The 25,024-nt window shown below is 32.8% G+C and overlaps 1 protein-coding gene across 1 annotated transcript; it reads right to left on the bottom strand.

Moving 5' to 3' along the window:
* Positions 1 to 1,226: 1,226 nt before the first annotated feature.
* On the bottom strand, positions 1,227 to 25,024 carry LOC123532913 (cartilage matrix protein-like). Its single transcript, XM_045314525.2, has 15 exons — positions 24,886 to 25,024; positions 21,399 to 21,458; positions 20,459 to 20,547; positions 8,147 to 8,248; positions 7,719 to 7,820; positions 7,036 to 7,281; positions 6,470 to 6,625; positions 6,075 to 6,230; positions 5,865 to 5,900; positions 5,538 to 5,576; positions 4,371 to 4,510; positions 4,067 to 4,175; positions 2,797 to 2,973; positions 2,464 to 2,601; positions 1,227 to 1,315 (listed from the first exon to the last, which is right to left on the bottom strand). Exons 1-15 carry the CDS (start codon positions 24,945 to 24,947, stop codon positions 1,227 to 1,229), a joined length of 1,701 nt encoding a protein of 566 aa, XP_045170460.2. The 5' UTR covers positions 24,948 to 25,024.

The raw sequence follows: 25,024 nt of genomic DNA, 5'->3' as shown, positions 1-25,024 counted from the left end.
AAGCGGGGAAACGAGAGGATTCCAAGCAATGATTTAAACGTATGGTTGGTTCTTTTGACAACAACTATAATCGTTGGTCTGACCGTATTAAAAGGTTATCATAACAAAATACTTTAACTGCTTTGATTTAACCGCGCGCTAAATTCATGTAAACTTCTGGTCATGTCCATAACCATATTGCTTATCACTGATAACCTTAAAAAAAGCACATTGTTTGTCTCAAGCGTTTTGGGGGGTTACTTTTGGTCAAAGCTTTTAATGTTACTTTGAAGATACATGCTATTAATTAGAGGTTAATACACGAGAGAGCCGGGCCGGGAGGTGATAATCGGTCTGGAAAATGAATAATGGCCCAAGGGCTTTAGCCGATTATCACCTCCCGGCCCGGCTCTGGCGTGTTTTAATGTCTTTAATGCATATGTTTGGTTGCACTACACAAGGGGAGTATAATTACAACTCATGACGTTAATACTTTCTTGACGGTAAGGAGTGAAACGTACATAAATTTGTAATTATGTATCTATCAAGCTCATTAAATGGTTTTCCTCTCTTGTAATTCAATAAAATTATATGTGTCCTTTTTCGACACGCTTATAGCAGCATTCAAGTTTTACAAACGGTTTGCTAACGACTCCAACGTCCGCTCTCCCGCCATGTTAAAAGCACATAGACCATAATGACGTTATATGTGGCCACCGGTTTCACGCGCATGTATTCACCGGGCCGATTATGATCATGAGTTTTCGGCCCAGGCCGATAAGTGATAATCAGTGCGTGAAAGAAATAATCTGCTAAAACGTATTCATTTTTGTTACTATATATAGTAACATATGTATTAATGAAGTTTAATATTCCTTTAAAAGCATGATGTTTATGATTCAAATGCGAAAAAGTTTCTTTGTAATCTTGTCATGTGAATATAAGGTAAATGTAAATATATGATTGTAAAGAAAATATTTCATCACGTATAGAGGAAAATGATTGTGTTGTTTTCATTTAAATATGCAGTGTGAAAGGAATCAGTGTCGTGTTAAGTAAAACAATAATGTCGCAAAAAGTTATCAGGAAATGAATTGTGAATTAATTTTCTTCCTGTCTGAGAGCTATTTATCGTTATTGCACTTTGGATAAAGCCCAGTCAACATTATTCAATAACTTCTATAATATACTTGAGCCATTATGTGGGAGTTATAAATATTACATCTGTATTGATGTAATTTTGATGATTACCTGTACGTAGTAGTGCGAGTCGTGGGTCTCGAAGTGCTTGTCGTTGTAGTCGTGGTTGTCGTAGGTGTTGTCGGTACCGGAAGACCTAAAAAGATCGTTTTTCATATTCGTGATAGAATGTTTATTGCAGTCATATTTTCAATATTTTTGGTCAACACTGAAAATGATATTTTTATTGGAGACTCAGGTAGCATTTGTATCATAAGTTATATAAACTTAAGAAATGTTCTTGAAGTGATCAAATAGAAGTTATTAAATATGATTTAAGTACTAAATGTATAAAATATAGTTTGATTAAAGCCTATTCATAGACGCAACTGGTAATCTATATGCCTTACTGGGCGACTCCTCCGGAAGACTGTTAGTTATTTCAGTTTGAGGAAATGCAAGAGACAGAAGACGCTCTAATTAAAAAAGCTTTAAATGTTTTATTTTTCTTTAGCGCGGTAGGTGTAAATCACCAATACACGAGACTCTTATACCAATATCAGTATTTTTTTAGTTTAGTTAGAGGTAGGGGATCGAACTCGCGACCCCTGGTTTCTTAGACAGTGCAGTGTTATAACTGGACCACTGCATCCGATCTAAATTATACTCTAGAAGCAAACATTATGAGGTACAACCAGTTCAGTGTTTTATTCTATTAATAACATGCTTTATTACAAAACAAAATCATTGAAAAATTATCGTCCAACATAAACTTCGGTTTAATAAACAAGGAATACCATAAAGGTAATTAGGATTTTGTATCGAGAGCATAAAACATTTAACAACATGGTTAGCAATTAAAAAGGAAAGTTAAACTGCAGCTGACTATGGTTAAAATTATATACAAAGTACAAAATCATGTTAATGGATTCTTAAAAAGCGTAGTATGTTAATGTATGTGATAAACACCTATAATGTAATGTCAATGTAATAACCAGACGGTGCCGAATTATGTTTCTTAATTTGTTTTATTCGTACGCGTTGTCAATATGTTCTACTTTATTTACTGTATTTCTCTGTTTATGTTATCACGACCACATCTTTACATGCACATATACGAGGTTGAAGTTTGAGGAGACTGCGTTGCATGACTTTTCCTATTAGCATGATTAGACAGTATACCTTTCTTTAAAGTATAGGCAGAATTTGGTTCCAAGAATGCATAATACCACATGTAGAAAATTCAAAAATTATAGTTACAATTGTATTCATTTTTAACGTTTTAAAACAATACGAATTATTTACCTTGACAAACTGCACTCGCAACAATTCCTTCAAAGCTAGACAAGTCGAATTCTAGATAATTCGGAGCTGTAAATGTATGGTTACCCCCACTGGTTGAAATAAGTTCCAGCTCTGTCTCCTCAATATCATCTCCAACACCTGTTTGAAAATGAATCTTAATCAGGAGATATTTTTCATTTACAGCAAACTTAACATAAAATAAATAATGATTAGCTACCATTTTCGATTTACAATTAGAAGGTACGGCATGTCAATTTCAAACAACTTAAAATACATTTTATAAACCAGTACTTAAACTTAAATAAAAATAAATTAAGAAAATGATAAACACACCAACTGTAAAAACTTCAACACCACTTTGCTTTAGCTCGTTAGCAGCTCTCTGTGTGAGAAACGAATTTGATGAAGGTCCGTTAGTTATCAGAATAGCGATATTTGGTGCTTCAGGTCTGTCGTTTTCGAATCCTTCAAGACGAAGCATTTGCAAAGCTCTGTCCGTTTCTCGTAATCCTGAATAATGAGTTTAGTTTTAATAAATAAAATAATATAGATCGACAAAAGCAATAATGAAGATGACTGCAGTCATCATAAATCATTCTTATTCTGTTGATCTATAGCACAAGTGTATTGTTTAACGTAACTGCTGACGGACAAGGAATTTGCTCTTAAAAATATAAATAAATACAATCCGTATACAGATCTCGACTTGCAAATATCTGCCTCTATGAGAAGGTTGAAGATCCTGCCTTAACTTATAATAAATATAGTCGTATCACCCCATCTCTCTAACAAAATAAAAGAAGCAGTATAATGTTAATTTCAGTAAGATTAAAACCGTCTAGCTTTTCAAAATAACTGAAAACAATATTATTATCTAAACTTTGAATGTTGACTGATACGACAGGTTTATACATATCGACAAAGTCAGCCTACCCATCTTTCTAATTTTGCATTATTTGCGCCAGACAAATCTCACCTTTATGATTATTTTTGTTACTCATTTAAAGCTAGCGGACAGTTTTAATTTCTATGTTGAGAAAGATATTTGGTTAGAATACATAAAATACGCATAATGTCTTCAGTGAGAATACCAACAACTGGTTGATTCGTTCTTCTGATCAGTATATAAATATCATAGTTGTTCAGACATAGAGTTACAGCTGCTTTTAACCTTATTATGCAGTTCTACAGCATGATATATGTATAATACCGTTTCCATAACAACTCATATGCCGCATTAGTGTCTATCCTGTTCTTTTAAGAAAAACTGATTTAATGCTATTATTTAAGAGCATGGTTTCCAAATTGTTTATTTCATATTTTTATGTCAATGTGACGGCGTCAGTCTTACATTAATTAATGCAAAATATGTCATTAACTAATGATTTGATTAAATAAAAAAGTGAACATTTTGTCTTTTGTTTCCGGTTTAAAAGAATAACATTTAATATTATTTATTTTGCTAACTTTGGATTGCAAAGCCATCCAATAAATTTACAGACCGTATGTCATTTTTGGTTTAAACATAATTTCAGTTATCACCTTGCCTTAATGTGCCTTATAACAAAAGCTCTAAAACTGCTGAAATACTAATGTAACTTACCTGGGTAGTACAGAATTTGGTTGATCGAGTTTAGAAGTTCGAGTTTGTCACTAGAGCTGCCTAAAGTTACTCGCCGAACAGGATATGTACTGAAACTTATTACGCCAACCTTTTGAAAGAAATTAGATAAATTATGAAATAAGAAAACTTTTGAAACTATTTAAACATATTTGTTGAATTTCTAATTTAAATAAAACTCCTATGAATATATTAAGGATTTCTGTAAAACTATTATAGCTTGTCTGTTTATTAAATTAACAAAGCGTAGAATTACAAAACATCAAGTGTGTATGATAATAGATACCAGAGTTGCATTTAATCCAATGTCAAGGTCGTTAACTATGTCCAAAGCAAAATGATCTACACTTTTGAAGTGTGAGGCTCCCAGCGATTTTGAAGAATCCAGTAAGAACACTATATCTGCAAGCTTTCCATCGCATTCATCTATATATTGAAATGTTTAAACTTTAAGTATACTTTAATGAGAATTAATCGAAACAGACAACATTAAAACTGTACCTTCAACATAAATCCTACAGGTTTCGGAGACAACAGAATTATGGTGATTAGATGTTGTTACTCAAAACAAACTTCAGCTTTTTTAAAGATTCAACGAATATTTCGCTGACTGGCTTATATTATAATATATATATATACTGACATATTTTTGTCATAATTGTGTTTGTTTCCTATGAAAGTTTGAATACAAATGTATGACTGAAGATGGTACCTCCTAATAACAGATTTCAACTGACATTTGACATCTCGAGTTATTTCACAAAGGAGGGGTAGATATGCATAAAAAAGAAACACATAAATTGTTAAGCCTATATATATTTTTATGTATACCTAGAAACTTTTTTCATTTCACAATCTTGCCCCAGTTATGATCAGGTCCATTTTATAATTTTTGCCAATATCTAATGAATCTATTCATTTAAGACAATTTCGAACTTTTCGCTTGGTAATAATAAAGTCTTATATAAGTGCTTGGAAATGGTACTCTTTAAGCATGACTCTAGTTTTTTCCGCTTTTCCGTTTTAACTCGGTTTGATCAGGATTTTAATTTTTAACCTCAATGTGTTATGCCCATTTTTATATAAAACTTCTACTTTTTTATTTCTATATATTAATTACTAAACCTTTAATGGCAAAACAAAAACTTCTACGCGGAGTAATGTACTTAATTAAGATTGAACGATGAAAATTTCCTATAACTCTATAGTAATATCCGCCCGCTTAGCTCAGTAGCTGTGGTTGGGTTAACTGCCCGCCGTTATATGACTGAAATATTGTTGTAAAACGGCATTAAACCCAAAACAAACAAAATAGTAAGACCATCTGCAACCATTTGCGGGGCTCTACTGTACAACAAATTCTGTACATTTTAATATCAGGTACAATTAATCTAACAACGTTTAAGTTTTCAAGGTTATAATTAATTTATTACTATCTATATTTATTACGTACCAATCGGGTTTCTACGTGTGTGCGTGATATTTACAGGTTCTGTAAAATAATGTTTGGTGTTATACAAATGTAAAATGCATTAGATACATGAAATGGTACAATTGATGCTTACTTCTGTTCTCCGACTATATGAAATCTTAAACTTTCTATAAGCTTAGTAAGCATGCAATATATGATAACACAGATTTTATCGTAACTGTAACTAATGTTCATTTTTTTAAATTTTTATTACATTTTGTTAAGGAAAACTTTATCAAACTGGACGTTATTTGAATTATCGATAAATATCAGTTAACTATTGAACGTTTTTGAAAATGTTTTACTTACTAGGTGTCGTCTGCTGCGTATACACATGCGAAGAAACTGGAAAACGAAATTGAAATATTACGTCATATACAACTCAATTGTTATATTGTTGTCCCGGCAATATATAGTGATATGTGTTTATCACGATGTCTTAATCGTTTCAACATACCAATTTCATTTCAGCATTGACCTTTACAGGTCAAGTTACTTAAATAAATGTATTTTACTTACCATCACATATTAGTGTTGTTATGTTTTGTTTGATACCATCAATCGCTGTATGATTATTTACAAAAAACAAATGTTTATCATCCGGATTTGTTGCAATAATACGGAGTTCATCCCGAGAAACACGCTCACCAATAGCTATCACGAACATAACGATACCTACAAAATGTAGCCAAGGAAAATCTATTTCATTGGATAGGTACTCATGAAAGCTTAAATACAGATATTATGTAACTAAAGGAAGTATCATTTAATCTACCTAAATGTATTATGAAAGTCCTTAGATATAAGTGTTTAGATAATAATGATGATAACAATAAATAAATAGGCTAAACTTTTTTCTATGACATATTATCATCAAGAGACTGTATGAAAATGAGCAAGTTATGTCGCATTACCTTGTCTACGAATGGCGTCTGCAACTGCCTTTGTTTCATTTGGATGTAATGACTTCCCTTCTGTGATCAGTAAAGCTACATGAGGCACACGGGACCTAGAACCCAGGAATCCTTCCTGCTGCAGAAGTTGTAGAGCTGTATGCGTTTCTGTTAAACCTAATGATACATACATGAAACCGAACTACTAGAGATTCTTATAACACTGCGCAATAATATCCAAGCTTAAATTGACTAAAATATGAATTGAAACTAATTTTACAAAACAATATTTCACTGTTTAAAAACTGTTAAAATATATGTTTTTGTTCTTTATTTAATTTACTGTGATGGCTATATTTAAACTGCAAGATGTCCGACATCATATCATAAAAACCACTTGAGCAATGCCATTTTTCTACTGAGTCATTGTAAATCTTTTGTTTTTGCTATTGTTATTGTACTCAAACAGGCAAATCTAATACAATATAGTTTATTTTTACCTTGCTGCAATGTTGTTGTTGTTTTTTTTTTCAAATGGTTTTTAAGAATTCATATTTTATTTAGACTTGTTTTGAAAATTTGAATACCTGAAATATAAGGCACGTTATCTACTTCTTGTAGGAGCTGACTCATGCTTTTGTTGTCGTTTATGCTAAATCGCATGAAAGGGTACCGACTGAACGTCATCAGGCCAACTCTTGTTTTATGACCCGCAATGTCAAACTGTTCTATAACTGTCTTAACAAATGATTTCAGGGTTTCAAAGTTATCTTTCCCTATGCCACCAGAGGAGTCTAGAAGGAACACTAACTCCAGTGCCTTATTTGTGCAAGCTGCAAATGAAAGCTAAGCTTTGCATTTTTCTTACGAGAACAGAATTATAGTAACATGTACAGACAAGTCTTTAAACATACCAAGTTATTTTCTAGTTTTGATATTTAATAACATTGTTAAAGTGCGATATGCAATCAAATAGTTGTGTTTTTTATTTTTTTTATCGAGAATCTGTATGCTGATTGATAAGCAGCATGTGACAAAACAAAACAATTGCAGGATATCTGCTATTTCAAAAAGTCCAGAAAGTAACTATAGTAGAATTCATATATTATTATATAGTGTCATTATGTATTTTAAAACATTACATATTGTAAAAACATATTCGTTCAAAGTGTTTCTGTATCACTTTTAAGCAAAATTATCAATATTGTAGGAAAATGTTTTCTCGTAACATAGATACTACAGAAGAAGATCTTTAGAAATCATTATTTACATTTCTTGAATTGACAAAGACGGCCGTAATGATAGATATCGCACTGACAAGTGTTTGGTCCTATACATTTTCCGCCACTGCCACATGAAGGAATACATACAGCTGGAATGGAAAGTCATCCAAGAACGTATATGCATTTAGATGTGAAAAATTGATATAAGTAATTTAATATTAAGTCTGAAAATGTCATGACATATATAGAATTCAATAGTTCTTAAAACACAGTCATTCTTTCTACATAACATCAAAACTAACATAGTCTAATTAAGTTTTGGAGCGCAGGGGAAAGTTTTAAAGACAGTGTAGTATACGAAAGCTGACACGAAATATGCTTCAATGTAAAATGTCAGGGTCCAAATGTTTAACTGCAAAATTTCAAGAACATTATAGTCATATTGTAAGTTCAATTATTATGAAGCCAAACGCACCTAGTTCCGTTTGGCAACGTCCTCCAGAATGATAAACATCACATTTACATGTTCCAGGACTGGTGCAAGTTCCACCATTCAAACACGAAGGAGAGCAAATTGCTGTAATAGATGAATGATATTATTGTGGAAAGAATATACCTTTTATATAGTATGAAGCACAGTATCACGGCAAACACAATAAAGTAAAAAAAAAAAAAAAAAAAAAAAAAAAAAAAAAAAAAAAACCAGATCTCCGTGACCATGAAGTTATGATCGCAGACATACAATTGCTTGTCCCTCACTGCTGTAGGTTCAAAACCTTGTTTAGGATGTATAATCCTTTAACGCCTGAAAGCCATCCTGCTGGTTGTAGAAGGTAGGTTGTAACCAGGTTCCTGCCTGTGCCTGAAATAATGCTTGGAGCGACAGAAAGGGTCGTCTTCCGCCATTAAATTCTGGAAGGTCTCCGTACGAGCTATAATTTTGCCGGTGTGACGTGACCTCTTCCTCTCCCCTCCCCCCCCCCCCCCCCCCCCCCCCCCCCCCCACCCCAAACACCCCAACAAAAAAAAGAAACTTTAAGACAATTAAAAGTTAAGAGGTAGAAATTAAAGCAACAACAAGCAAACGAAGATTACGGAAATCATAAAGAAATGCATAAAATATTGACACAGCACATTGCAAATATTTTCTAAATTGTCTCTTTTTGTTGTGACGAAGATAACTTTGACAGTGCAAGTTAGAGCATGTAGAGTAAATGAATAATGTAAGAAATGTAAAAGACGATGTGCCACTGTTCTTAGACAGACGATCTTAAAGACCTGTATTCAATGACATAAACAACACCAATTGTAAGACGCGTTGAATCTTAAAATAAATGTTTTAGATATATTAATAATTACATGTTTAGCAGGGTAGAGTTAATAACATCCGGAAGCATAGGACAAGCAAACTTTGGTATAGTAAAGGAATTTGTTAAGAATATGTCAGCGGTACTAGATATAGGACCCAGCAAAACAAGAGTTGGCCATATGACATTCAGCCGCTACCCATTCATTCGATTCAATATACTTGACACAGTGAATAAAAGCGAGGTTCTGAACGATGTGGATAATGTTCCATACGTATCAGGTTAGTAACTTTTACAGTAACGTGTTTGTGAAATTCAATATTAATTGATGTAACACAAATAGTACATACGCAATAAATAAACTGCATAAACTGCTATACAAATTTTATGCGTTAAGTACAGCTCTCCCCCTATGTTGTAACAAATATTCAATGTTATAAACTTTGTCATAGACATGAGGAGGGTTGTTAATACATTAGCCAGGTGATTTTGTTGCAACTGATCGATATAGTTTGCAAGATATATCAAGAGAATGGTATGAATTTTCCTTCAGAATGTTACCATATATAGCTATAGCTCTTTGCTGTTTAAACTTTTAGAGTAACAAACAAACGTGAAGCGAGCAGTCGATTACACTGTTCATTTTGGCAGAGTTTCACTGATGGCAGCATTTTGTCTTAAGTTTGACAAAAGATTAAATTTGTAAGAGGGGTGTTGGAAAACTTGAAGTAGCCTTATCACTTTTACTGATCAGAACTGTGTGGAAGATAAATCGATATAAAGGCATATTTTATCACAAAATGATATCATATATATAGTGTATATTCTATGCCGTAGAAACATGTAGAGGTTCAATTCAATCGTGGTACTGTAGAATACAACGCGAAGGTCAAAAGTGGGTTATATAATCTACAATTTTAGTGAATAATTATACACAGCATGCGATAAAGATGTTTATCAACACATGTACAATGTTAGGTAAAATATCAAAGCACTTCAATCTCCGACATAATTTTTGTTGGCATGCTAAATTTTGGATCACTTAAAATTATGAGTTAAACTTAAAATTTCCGTAGGCCTGAATTATCAGGTTGTAACTTTGCCTAATTTAGTTTAGTGTTAATCAATATGGAACATTTTCATACAGCAGTCTTGCAACTGACGTCATATCACTTTAATCATATATGATGACGTCATAAATTTAATATAACAATTTACTATTCTCAAATTCCAATTATTGGTTTTGATTAAGGATAATCTTATTACAGAGCATGTAAATTTTCAAACGAAATTTTAAAAAATGAAACTACAACAGTGTTTTATATAAAGCCGTGTTATACAGTGCCAAAATGGTCTGTGTAATCGACTGTTCCCCGTTTGTTTGTACCTCTAAAAGTTTAAACGGCAAAGAGCTATTGCTTTTTATGGTAACATTCTGAAGCAAAATTCATACCAATCTCTTTATATATCTTGCACACTCTATTGATCAGTTGCAACAAAATCACAAGGCTAATGTAATAACTTTTACGACCCTCTTCGTGGCTATGACAAACACTGCGAAAAAAGGGTCAATATACGGGAGTGTACGGTCCCGTATATTTCGAAAATACGGGCGTATACGGGATGTATATTACAAATATACGGACCTAATATACGATCCCGTATTCGGAACATCTAGTATACGGGAAGTCCGTATATTTGTCATGCATATACGGGATCCCGTATACGCCGAATATACATAAATGTATATTTCCCGTATATATGCAATATACGAACTTTCCTAAAAAATCCCTAGAAATGGTGTTTATTCGTGTCCTGCTTTAACATAAGTTTCATTTTCATGTATTCGAAGGGTCTTGAGACTTTTTTTCCCGTATACTTTCCGTATTTTAGAATATACGGAACACGTATACGAGCCTGTATATTCCGAATATACGTAGTATATGGATCCCGTATTTTTGTCATATACGGACTGTGATTGCATCTAATATACGGGGCATATACGGACTTGTATTTTCTAATATACGGGCTTCGGATTTTTTCCGTATACGCATGATATACGTAGTATACGGATCCCGTATTTTTGTCATATACGGACTGTGATTGCATCTAATATACGGGGCATATACGGACTTGTATTTTCTAATATACGGGCTTCGGATTTTTTCCGTATACGCATGATATACTAAGTATACGGATCCCGTACTTTTGTCATATACGGGGCATATACGAAACTGTACTTTTTGATATACGTGCTACGGACTAGTCCCGTATATGCATGGTATACGCAATATACGGATCCCGTACTTGTGTCATATACGGGGAGAATACGAAACTGTATTTTTTATTATACGGGCTACGGACTAGTCCCGTATATGCATGGTATACGCAATATACGGATCCCGTACTTGTGTCATATACGGAATGTATTTGCATCGGATATACGAACCTGTATTTTTTTATATACGGGCCAGGTTTTTCCCCGTTTATGCAAGATATGCAGAGTATACAGATTCCATATTTGTGTCACATTTAGACTGAATTTGGTTTTCGTATTCGGGGAATTCACGGACCAGTATTTCTAAAAGATACATTTACCAGACTTTTCCCGTATATGCATGTATAATATACAAATCCCGTATTTTTCTTTTATGTAAACTGATTTTGTATATGGGCACACACTGAAAGATGACAAAATGAATGTCGGTGATACCTACAGCAGAATACGGTATGTTAGAAAAAAGCAAGACAAAGACAGGGTATAAGAAAAAAATCATATTGTTATTAATTGGAGACATGTCAGATTAAACTAACATTTTATTCAACTTAAATACTTTTTAAATCAGTTTTTCAAACGGTTATGAATCATTTTCATTTCTTGTCCAAATGAAATAAGCAGAATTAAAATGTGAGTAATCAATAACATCAAGCATTTCTTTATATTATTATATGTTCATTTCTGATTGAAAAACTAGCAATTCGCACATTTAATTCTGCGCGGTTGACTCAACAAATCAGTTGAGTATCACTACTTTTACTATTGTCTGTGCATGTTTTCGTTATTCCCATGAATGCTGATTACCGCTATAGGCTTTTCGATTTGCCGTCTTCTAAAAAGAGCAGTACACCCCTCCTAATGTCCGAAGATGTACTTTAAAAAGACGCATGTTGGTTCTGTACTGGAACACGATATGTAAGCAGGTTACAAATGATGAACCACATGGAAATATTCAGTTTCCTGATCTCAATAAGTATAAGCTTTTATCTGTTGTTACGAATGTCACTGAGAACGAATGGCTCATCCGGGCTGTCTGTCTGCATCTGTTGATCAAAACTAGTAGAAACTTCCACATAAGTATATTCTCTATCGTGAAATAAATAGTCGTCCCGTTTTCTGATTCCAGTAAACAACTCTTGTGTCAACCTGGAATAAAAAAAATGCACGCATTAAAAGTTATAAAAAATGGACTCTTGCAATTCATGGATACTGATAATTATATCTATTAAATGATGTGAAAATTATGACGAATAAAATGACATGTGGTCGCGCCGGGAAACGAACCCTGACCGCAGCGGCAATAAAGAAGTTTTCCACTGTCGTTACCAATTATAACGCAAGGGAGGGTTTAGTGTTTAATGCGCGTTAAATATACAATTTTTATCGTAAAAATTAGTTAAAACATCTAATTCTCATGTGTTTCCGCAACATTATAGTCTGTCAGTATACGTAGCATAATTATACACCATTAATATCCATATATCTAAAAAATATAATGCCGTGCCATGAGAAAACCAACATAGTGGGTTTGCGACCAGCATGGATCGAGACCAGCCTGCGCATCCGTGCAGTCTGGTCAGGAGCCATACTTTTTTCTTTCAAAGCCTATTGGAATTAGAAAAACTGTTAGCGAACAGCATGGATCCTGAGCAGACTGCGCAGGTTGGTCTGAGTGTAGGACAAAATCCCCTGCGGACAAAACCCCCTTTGCTCATTTTTGCATAGGCGGACAAAACACCCTTCATGTTTTTTACAAGGAGGACAAAACCCCCTTCGCACTTTTTTCAAGGAGGACAAAACCCCCTTCGCGGTTTTTACAGGGAGGACAAAAACCCCTTCATCCTAGAATGAAAAGGGCAAATTATATAATAATATTTAATTAATCAAACTATCTGCGAGTTATTTAATAATTTACTTTAATGAACAGTTCAGTGAGAAAAAACATACAATTAACAAATTAACATGTCAATTAATTAAGAGATATTTCACACTTTTTTTCCACAAACTATAATAATTGTATAATTATGTATAGTCTGATTAATCTCAAAGTCATTATGGAACAAACTGTAATAATTGTATATAATAGATTAAATACATCAATTATCCATATTATAATATATCTTCAAGACATCTTTTTCTATAAATAAAATGATAAATCTTAAAGTGTATTATGATGTTTTCCCTTTTGAATCCTTATAAAAAGCAAAGGGGGTTTTGTCCTCCTTGTAAAAAATGTGAAGGGGGTTTTGTCCTCCTTGAAAAAAGTGCGAAGGGGGTTTTGTCCTCCTTGTAAAAAACATGAAGGGGGTTTTGTCCGCCTATGCAAAAATGAGCGAAGGGGGTTTTGTCCGCAGGGGATTTTGTCCGGATCCCGGTTGGTCTCGATCCATGCTCGTCGAAAACTAAGACTATGTTGGTTTTCTCATGGCACGGCTCAATTATATATTTTTTCTGTTCTTGTCGGACGATCTGGAGGCCAGTGCCTTTTTTTAGTATTCGTTTAAACATTGCGTTATTTCTTAAATTTATTTTAACCCCAAGATTGCATACAGTTACACTAAAAATAAGATAATTTAATTGTGTCAAATGTTTAATCAGCCTTTAAATTTCATTGTGTATTACAGTATTGCCTGGGGATAAGAAATATCCGGTCAGTGTTGTTTCAAGCTGGGTCATAAAAATATGATAACCCACCTACTACAAGTGATAGGTACTTTAAATTTTATGGTTTTATGGTTAACCTGTTAAGTACATCATTTTGCGCCCTGCTGAAAAAAAAAAGACGTTTGTGGTCATATTTGAAGATTTACAGCTGTAAAATGGCGTAAAACAGAGAACTGAAAAAATACCAGTCAATCGGAAATATCGTCAACTTTAATTTGTTAAAATGTCAAAATGGTCCGTTGAAAATCGATTTAAAATAACAGACTAAGCTCAGCAATTACTTATTGTTTGTACATGTATGGTCCTGAAAGTAAATGTTTGTTTTAGATGTAACGATTTTAAATATGTTAGATACCATATTCATATTACTAAATATTACTTTTATTTTGACAATAAATAAAGTATTATATACATATTCGACTTGTTCCGCATTTCACTTTAATATTAATTTAAACTTCATTCAAGTACATCGTTAGTAAAACCGTTTGCCTGTAAATGCATCAGATAAAAAATTTAATGACCAAAGCTATTAGTTATCGATTCACCCCACCCCCACCCCCGTGTTACAACAACAACACTTTGTACGGAAATCGACAAATTGGATTATTTGTTCTCCCGCTTTATCGGTTTTAAAGATGTTACTAAAAATTGGTAATGCAAAAGATCTACAGTATGTATGTATTTTAGGTCACTATAAAATTCTTATAACTTTCAGATTAATAATCAAATTCTACATAATATAGATTGTTATTATTATCAACCTTTTTTTTTATATAATACTTGGAAAAAAGAAATACGCATGACAACCGCTTACATAGACTTACAAAGTCTGTAGAGATAAAATAATCTGTAATAGTATTAATTTCTTCATACTGACACTGATATTTTCGCAGAGAAAAACATTTTCTCTCTAGACAGAGGCAAGAGATGTTGTAATTTTTTGCAAAAGTGCCATCTAGAAAAAAGCGTTATTTTGTCAGTTTACCGGTACCCATTTTCTAAAAATAAAAGATTGTAATTATTAACTTTATTAATGCTTTTCCGAGATTCCAGTTTTAATCGAATGAATGAACGTGCGTGCCGCCTTATTCATTCTTAAAGCTAGCCTCGGCTACCTAGCTTCTACGAAATAAAACTTCTATCTGAAGTTGTTTTTGTCCTTTCAACTTTAATCTCGTTTAACCCCAATGGTATTCATCAAATGATTTTTGCACGATATTTTTTTTATTTCAAACACTTGCAACATCAACATTTGGTGACTGACATCCTTGTAGACTATCGGATGAAAGAATGAATGAAATAATAGTTAAATGATTAATTGTGAAGAAATGATCAATCGAATGAATGAATGAATGAACTACTTAACGGCTATTCTGAATTTCCTTTTTATATTAAGATTACAAAATTAAACTGACCTTTTTGACGCTTCTGAATTTGTTAAAGCAATATAAAGCAACCCGTGTTTCCGATTAATTGAAATATAATTCATGGTCTGGTTTGTCACAAAAAAAAATCAGTTTATTAAAAATTAAAACATATAAATCAAATAAGTACTTACTCGTGACTTCCTTTCCCTTTGAAATATGCAATACAGATTATCGCGTGCGGTCACTTGAGCCAGATGTTATCGCTTCGGGATATATGAATGCGCGAAGCGTGATGAAGCGTGTTCTCAACTGATTGGATACCTAATATCTATGCATTAAAGATCCCAATTAATTTGCGCTAATTTGTGTTAATTGGCATTCATCGAGTTTCTGATATTGTCAATTTGCAGGTAGAAAAATGTTAGAAATTGTCAGACTGGGTTACCAGGCTTAGGGTACATGGGCTATCTATCTGATTTAGTTAATATGCATACATTTATTATCAATTAATGTTGCAGTAAAACTGTTAGGCAGAAATTATAAGTACAGTTTATTTTCGTGGAGATGGGTAAATCATTGTAAATGCTTATCATTTGATTTAATGAAAGACACTCATTAATCTTTGCCAATATTTTTCGAGCGTTTTCGTTAATTTTAAGCAATATTTGTATTTTATACAGTCAATCAGTGTCACGCCATCCACGTTACCACGGTTATCATTGCTTTAAAGTAAAGTAATGTGATGTTATCGCTACCTGTTTTATCTTTATAAATTTTATTTTTTCTCTTAAAGTATTTATTTTTTAGTACGCTTGTGACTGGTAATGTGTCTTTCTTTTTGTCTAGAATATTTTAAATAATTGACATTTTTACAACGGGTGAATATGATAACTTTTAATAAATGGACCATAAATATCACGGTGCGTTTGACAAATAAGTGGAAAGTTTGCAAATAAATTTAGGGGAAAAGGTATGGCCAAAACTCGAACCCACTACCCTGATATTGGCAGCTAAACGCTTTGCCGCCCAGCTACCTGCACATGCGATAGTATAATATCAACTAAGAATTATATATGTAATATTTGTATCGCTATTTATGTTTGGACATTGAAAATGAATTTATGGAAATATACGAAATATTCACATGTGCTAGGTCAATACAAAAGGACCCTACATCCACGAGAAATAAAATAGTCTGCCACAGTGTATACTACAGTGGAATAGAGGGGACATAGGAAACATTTTATTTATCACGTGCACACGTGTTAGCACCACATTCGCACATGTTAGATACCACGTGAGAATGTGTTGATTAACACGTGCGCACGTAATAACTATTTAGCTAACACGTTCGCATGTGATAGCTATCACGTTCGCAGTTGTTAGCTGACACGTTCGAACGTGAAATATTACCAACGAAACTAATCGAGATATCAGCCTTTTTTCATAAACAAGAAACACTTACTTCGTAAATTACAGCTAACTATAAATAACACTTCCTTATGAAAGACATCCATTTAGAAAAATTGCAGATCTTTCACGCTTTTTCATTGATCAGCTAACACGTGCGCACGTGTTAGTTATCACATGGGCACATGGTAGTATAACGTGCTGTCACTTGCGCACGTGATAGTTATCACCCGCACACGTGAGAATTACCACATACGCACGTGGTAGCTAACACGTGCGCACAGAAAAAGTAAACTATTTCATATGAAAGGCGTTTGTTCGAATCTTTGGACGCAGACACATTATATCGATTGTTTTTCGTCTGTAAAAATATTAGAATTGATTTCATGAGTAAAGTATCAATACATGTCTTATATACTTTTTCAGTACAAAATATAAATGGATTAGTTCTTTTTTTTTTTCTATAAATATTTGCATTGTATGCACAAGCGTTGGAAATGTGCAGAAAAACAGTTAATTTATGCTTGCATTAGATTTTTACAATGGCGATGATCAACGGATGTATTTATCACTACAAATAAATAGGGATGAATTGATTAATCCTTTTCTTTTCTCAATCGGCTATTTAGATTAAATGTTAAAATAAATCGGGAACGCGCTAGATGAAATGATGGATTCATTCATGTTTGATTTTAAATTTATACCTGTTTTGGTCCGTGAATGCTTTTTTCAGTTCATGTCATATTAGTATTAAACATTTCTTTCTTTCAATATTGGCATTCATTCTACATACACGTACAAGTTCGAAAACATGCAAAACGTTTGACCTTTGAAATGGCCGGAGAATATAATTTTCACTACACATATTGATTGCATCCCGTATTTTTGAAATATATAAGTTATTTAAACCCCGTATTTCCGGCATATACGGGAAATATACGGAGTTGTATACCAAGCATATACGGACATATACGTCCCGTATTTTCGAAATATACAAATTATTTAAATCCCGTATTTCCGGCATATACGGGAAATATACGGAGTTGTATACGAAGAATATACGGGAAATTTAATCCCTGTATTTTCAAAAAATACGAACTATACATACCCCGTATATCCAGAATATACGGGAAATATACGGAGTTGTATACAAAGAATATACGGGAAATATAAGTCCCGTATTTTTAAAACATACAAATTATTTAAATCCCGTATTTCTGGCATATACGGGAAATATACGGAGTTGTACACCAAGCATATACGGGACATATACGTGCCGTATTTTCGAAATATACAAATTATTTAAATCCCGTATTTCCGGCATATACGGGAAATATACGGAGTTGTATACGAAGACTATACGGGAAATTTAATCCCTGTATTTTCGAAATATACAAACTATACATATCCCGTATATCCAGAATATACGGGAAATATACGGGGTTGTATATGAAACATATACGGAAAATATACGTCCCGTATTTTCGTAATATACGGATTTATGTATTCCCGTACACCAGACATATACGGGAATATGCGGTGTTGTATACGATCAGAATAACCCTTTTTAGAATTTCCCGTATTTCAATAATATACGGGGTATCGTATACTAAGAATTCCGTATTTCATAGTATACGGAAATCCGTATTTTATTAGTATACGGACTTTTAAATATACAAGCCCCGTACACGCCCGTATTTTAGTTTTCCCGTATTTCTTCCCGTATATGGGTAATATACGGGATCCCGTACACTCCCGTATATTAACTCTTTTTTCGCAGTGAAAGTTTAACACATTGAATATTTGTTACAATTAACATAGGGGGAGAACTGTACTAAACGCATAAAGTTTGTTTAGCAATTAATGCAGTTAATTTATTGCGTATGTCCGAATTGTGTCACATCAAATAATATTCACAAACAAATTGCTGTAAAAGTTACTAACCTGAAACGTATGGAACATTATCCACATCGTTCAGAACCTCGCTTTTATTCACCGTATCAATTATATTAAATCGAATGAAAGGGTAGCGGCTGAATGTCATAAGACCAGCTTTTGTTTTGCTGGGCCCTATGTCTAGTTCCGCTGACACGTTCTTAACAAATTCCTTTACTATACTTGGTGCTGATCAGTCCCCGGATAGGAATATATACCGGACAAACGTAATTACGGCTTTATTTCGATTATATTGGAGTTATTAGCTAATCGGAAACATTCGGCATTTTGTTTTGACTGCCATATATCATCATTGACCTGACAAGTACGTGTCAACGAGGAATATCGTACAAAATATCACCTGTGTTTACAAAACTTCTGTCCTCTGACCTTGGGGCATTGGAATGGCAGTGCGCATGCGCAATATTTATTATTTTTAGGGGCACCACGTGGGTCTCATACAATCATAGCATAGATCCCTAGATCTGCAGACGACATTTTTCTTTTTGATTCATTTCTTACAGTCAAAAGAAAAGTTGGTTCAAATATTGGTAAAAATACCGTTTTTACAAAATGATTCAACGTCTGCATTTGCTTGGCCATGTGTTGAATACTGAAATAGGGGTAACTAGTGGCCAGAAAACACAATTGATTTATATATATTTACCCCCACTTATAGGGTCAATTGTATTAAAACATATTTATAGATTTTTTGGTTTTCCGAAAACAGCACAAACTGAAATAGATTTGATTTTGTTGGCTAAGTATGGTGGAATAAGTTGGTAACATGGGTAAAACACTGCTTTGCGTAGTTCAACCCTGAGTATAGTTTAACTCTTTGAATACTTCTGAAAACATTTTTTAATAAGTCGCAGAGGACAGAAGGAAATATCAACGTTTTTTTTCGGTAACAATGTCATCGTAAAATAGTATTATCAGTCTTCCAAATATGTGTCCGGTGACTATTCCGCCGTGTTGATTAATGAAGTGCGTTTAATTACCCTTTTTTGAGCCTCAAAACATCCAATGTTTAACGTTCGATTGCTTGAGATTTTTAATTTTCAGATGACAAATAAGCTGAAGATTTAACAGGGCAGATTTCATGTTTTAGTGATCATTTTTCATAAAATGGCAAAGGAAAAAACCCGATTTCTGTCCGGTTACTGGTCGGCACCAAGTACCAAAGTTTGCATTTCCGATGCTTCCAGATGAATCGACAAGGAAGAATAACTCCATTTGTTTACTGTTACATGCTTTAAATAGAGTTATAAACAAACACAATTGTTCTTTTCATGCAAATATTTTCTGCTAATACAGTCAAATCTTATCAAAATTAGAGAAACATTTTCAAGGTATATTCTATCATGCAAGGCTTTTACTTCTATTCATTTCATTATTTATCTCTCTAAAACACTTCTATTAAGATTCTACAGATCCTTTTTAATATATTGAACATTTGCACGTGTCTGGACTAATACATGTTCCACCGTTGCGGCAAGGGTTTCTGCAGATTGCTGGAAAACAGTTTTTGTTGAGTTTCAACAGTATCAATACAAAATTTGTTTGCTGAACATAAATCTGCTGCAATAATTTATAATAAGTCATGTATATATTATCTCATTTGAGTGAAATTTCAATAATTTCATAACACATTAAAACTCTGACTTTTCAGCTTTTAAATTAATTGTTTCTACCGTATTGTTACATAATACTGAACGCAGGGAAAGAGGAAAGTTACCTCTTATAGCAGTTATTTAATTTTACGCCATGCATATGGAGTAAATGAACTCATTATGCATTTTACACATAAAGATCAACATACTTACGGTAGCTGCAATGGTATCCGCCCCATCCTCCACAGCAACGTTGATGATAACATGTGGAATATTTCGTGTACGTACATCTACTCCATCCCCTATAACATTATATGATAAATAATTATTGCATTCTATATGTATATGCATTGCAAATATTTCAATTCACTTTGAATAACCTAGAAACAGTTTAATTTCCTTTTATTTATTTATTTACTTGATATGTAAATCTTCAGGTTTGTGTGTGTATATATTACGTTTCATTTTCTTAAAAAAGTACCGTTGTCAACTTAGTTGCATTTCAGTAGTTTCAATTCGAGTAAGAAACAGATTGGCGTATTTGAAGTGAATGCATGCCATAAGGGTGGTATACTCGTTCAAAAAGTTAAATATATATTTTTAATTATAAAATTATTGCCTTTTAAGGATATATCGACGTGGAAAAAATGACAGCTACCGAAGGCGTATCAGAGGGTTAATATTACTTTTACCAGGTCTGAAAATGTCAGTCAAATCCACGAAATTAGCATTTTCGAAGTTCTATACACATTTAGCTAATTGCGATTTTGCATTGAATACAACACATTGAAAATATTTTACATTTCTATTCTAGCCCTTTGTCTTATAGTATATCAGACCCAGTCAGTTATTACACACATGAAATATGTATGAAATGTAAAATAAATATATCTTCTATATTTTCTAACCCATTTATAAATAAAGCGACCCAGCTTTAACCTCGACTCGTGCAATATCATTGTTACGTATCCTGTAAACCATGCTCATAACAGGTATGTAATAAACAAGTGATGAAACGGCAATTGTGGGCTTTCAGTGGTTATTGAAATTGTGCTCTTATGCCAATTTGTCACATAAGGCACGTCACTGCTCTCAAACAATATGTGTATAATAGTGTAAAATAATGTTAAATAACCTAGTAAATATTACATACCATGTTCCACAATGTCGAGTGGCGTGTGTGCTGCATGACGTTGAGTATGAACAGTAACCACTGACAAGATAATAAATAAGCCGTTAAACTTAAGAATGTGTATAAAACATTTACAACATGATCGACAAGATGCAATGTATTCAATAATAAACAAAATAACAGTCTTTAACTAAATTCTAAGGAGCAAATACCGTCAGTAAAGACAAATATTATCCAGCTTAGACTAAACTAAGCAAAGAAAGAGAGCAACCTGATTTACAAAAGCATCTTACAGCACTTATGTACATTGTTGTTGTTATTTTAGAGATGTTAAAAATTAATGAATTTGTTAAGTATTATATCCATATACCGGCATAAAGTTCAGAACATACGGCTGAAACTCATTATTATCTCGAACTGGCTTATTTCAAAATTCCGATAGATTGCCAAGTACTGTCAAATTTCTTCTTTATATATGTATTTGATCTGTCAACTTCGACATAATGTGACTTCGGTTGTCTTGAAATGCATTTGAAGTCCCAACGGTCAAGTTCATGTATATTTAGGTCTATGTGTTAAAATGAAAATCTAGGTATAAACACAAGGCATAATATGTGTTGCAAATGTGATATAAACAAAATTTAATGTTGACAATGCATTTGTAATTATTTAGTACTCTGAAAAATCTTTTTGAAGTATAAATTCAATGTGCTGCTGCATGTGAGGCTAGACAGTATATTTAGCGTAAACACTTTCAAATATATTTAGATTACTATAAGAACAAGTGTTATATAAGAAATGTATAAAATGTGCTTTATCAATGATCCATGCCATTACAATGGCAGTAACTTTGCAAAAAAATCATGACGTATTCTTATTTATTATCTCTTAACTGAAGGTACAGGAAACTTAAATGTAGTACATGTATATCACGACCATTCCTGTTAACCCGCGAAGTTTTAAACTTGGCATAGTTCTATGTGTCATACGTCTTTAAATCCAATTGTACGTTAACGCGGTGTATAGAGCTATATAAAATTTTATTCACCACATTCATTGGCAGTGGAACATACACAGACACACCAAAGTATATCAAACTGTTTTATTGCAACAGCTGTAGAACGATATGTTAGGTACCATTCAGTCATCGTCGGATACAATTTATAACAATAAAGTACATGTGTTGCATATATCACTAAAAGCAATAAAGCATTAAAGGTAGTTAAATATCTTACCTACCAACAACAGTTTACAACGCTTAAAGATAAAGAACGAACAGCCGAAATCAGCCCCCAGTAGCACTTCATGCTCTCTACAAGCAACCAATTGCATGGCTGTATGCATTATAATATATACTATTATTATTGAGACTCCGATCTGTTTTATATATATCTACAACATCATTTTTTTCAATATTAACCTAACTTCTTGAAAAATAAAGTGTATGTTTCAATATGGTTATATAAAGATAAAATTTCATATATAAGTACCTGTATAACAATGGCTTTTGATAAGTAAATATTGAATAGTCATAATTTTTAACATGTACTCCAACGTCCTTTTGTTTGAAACCTCTTGATTTTGCGACAACAACAAAATGTTTCGGGGGATTTTTAGCACACTTGCAGCTAGAAAGCAATAATGACACAAGAAATCATTTTATTTTAATGAAATCATGACAAAAATTGTATAAGTTACGACCATGGACACAGCAAAAACGCACAAAAACACGAGTATGGGTTAAAATAAGAAAATACTTGAGTCATTTCTGAAACCGGATGCTCTAGGCAGAAAGCAATCTGGATATTATTTTGTTGTTTCGGCTGAAGTAGTAACTAGGATGGTACAAACTTTGCACTGACTATAAATCCTCTAAAATGATAGCACAAATAACGGTTGCCAGATAAACGACTTTGATGTAACTGTACTATCTCCAACTCTTTTAAGCTAGGAAGGGATATGGGTGAGTGCATGGGTAATGTCGCAATTATCTCAAACCTAAATGCTGTCGGCGATGGGCCAGGATTAGAATCACACAGATGCACACACATATTTCTCTAGTTATGATCAACACAGTACATAGGTATTTATTAGTGAGACAAAGGGATAGCAAATCACATCTTTTTCATGAAAATAGGGTTATTCCATCATGAAATCTGCACCTTATGCTGGACATATGACGGACTTAACAAATTCATCCGTATTTCTTTTGTTTTTGGTTATCAGTCTTGGTGGGTATATTTTTAAGCTGATATACATTTATATAAGATCCTACTTTTCATTCCTTCCTCTAAAAACTAATGTCCATGAATCACACTGTATTGTATGGTTTATGTTTTGATATGGAAAAATAAAACCTTTTAAATCTTGCAAGAAAGAGTCTTTCCATTTAGTTCTATGAGTTCCATTTAACATTTCATAGTTTTATTATGTTTGTATATATAAATATCTAAATAAGATATTATTCCCAATATTTTTAAAGCTTATATTTTATTAATATTAATAGCTATGTTAGGGCCTCAATTCTAAAATATTTTTTATGGGAAAACTAACTGTAAATGTTGACAGTTTCATGCTTTTTCATCTCATAACTGTTTCAAGAATGTACATCCTTTGCCTCTACTATGTACCCGCATTACATTTATCGCAGTATATTTACTATTGGCTGGCTTGAAGGAATTTATATATCAATCTTCAAATTAATTTTATAACATTATATGTGCAGTGACAAAGGGTAATGATCTATTGACCTTACAAAAGCCAGAAACAATTGTTTTCCACTTAATCTAAAAGCAAGCAACATTGTATCAAATACAGGTTGGCCTTAAATCATTGTTCAAAATGATGAGTAAGACATTTTATTCCATGTGATGGGATCTATATCATTATTGCAGTTGTTGGAAACTTTAACCACCTGTTAAATTTTGGGTTTAAATCTTGATGGGAAACAGTATGTTTTGATTTAACTGTCGAGAAGTTTAATCATTTACTCATATATTTGTTTTACTAAGTCTTCTAAGATTTTTAAATGTAACCTTAAGTTTATCAACCGTTAGCTTAATCACCTGTTAAAGTTTCGAACAATATATATTTTAATCTGTCAAGAGTTTAAAAAGATCTTTCATAAAATATAGAAGTTCATAAACTTTCTAAATACGATAATGAAATCTACATACTATCATACTCTATTAAATTTCATTAAGTGTTAAATGCTACCTATTTTGATAACTTTTAACAGTACTTATTTGACAATTTCTTTACCCCCGCACTGCTATTTATTATAGAGTTTGTTAAATCTTAAATATCTTTGAAGAAGTGAAATAATGTCAGTACGAGAATACATGATGTAATAATACTTTAACATAATTATCTTGTTTCTTTGACCGGACATAAAGTATGTCAACCAAGCTAGAATAATTCAGAAACATACCGAAATATCATTAGTAGTTGTCTGGTATTTAGGACGTGATATTTGTAATGTGTATTTGTTATTGTTAAAACCACTTACCTTGATGAAAGCTTTATTAAGCATCCAAAAGTGAAAATCAGCAGAGAAAAATACCCCATCATTGAATGTTACAAATACATTTGGTTTCTGAACGTAATTACCTACAACAGCTATTTATCACTTTGATTTTATATATCGC

This window comes from Mercenaria mercenaria, chromosome 11 (assembly GCF_021730395.1).
Source record: "Mercenaria mercenaria strain notata chromosome 11, MADL_Memer_1, whole genome shotgun sequence".
In the NCBI taxonomy this organism is placed as follows: domain Eukaryota; kingdom Metazoa; phylum Mollusca; class Bivalvia; order Venerida; family Veneridae; genus Mercenaria; species Mercenaria mercenaria.
This window is presented reverse-complemented; position numbering and strand designations above follow the sequence as displayed.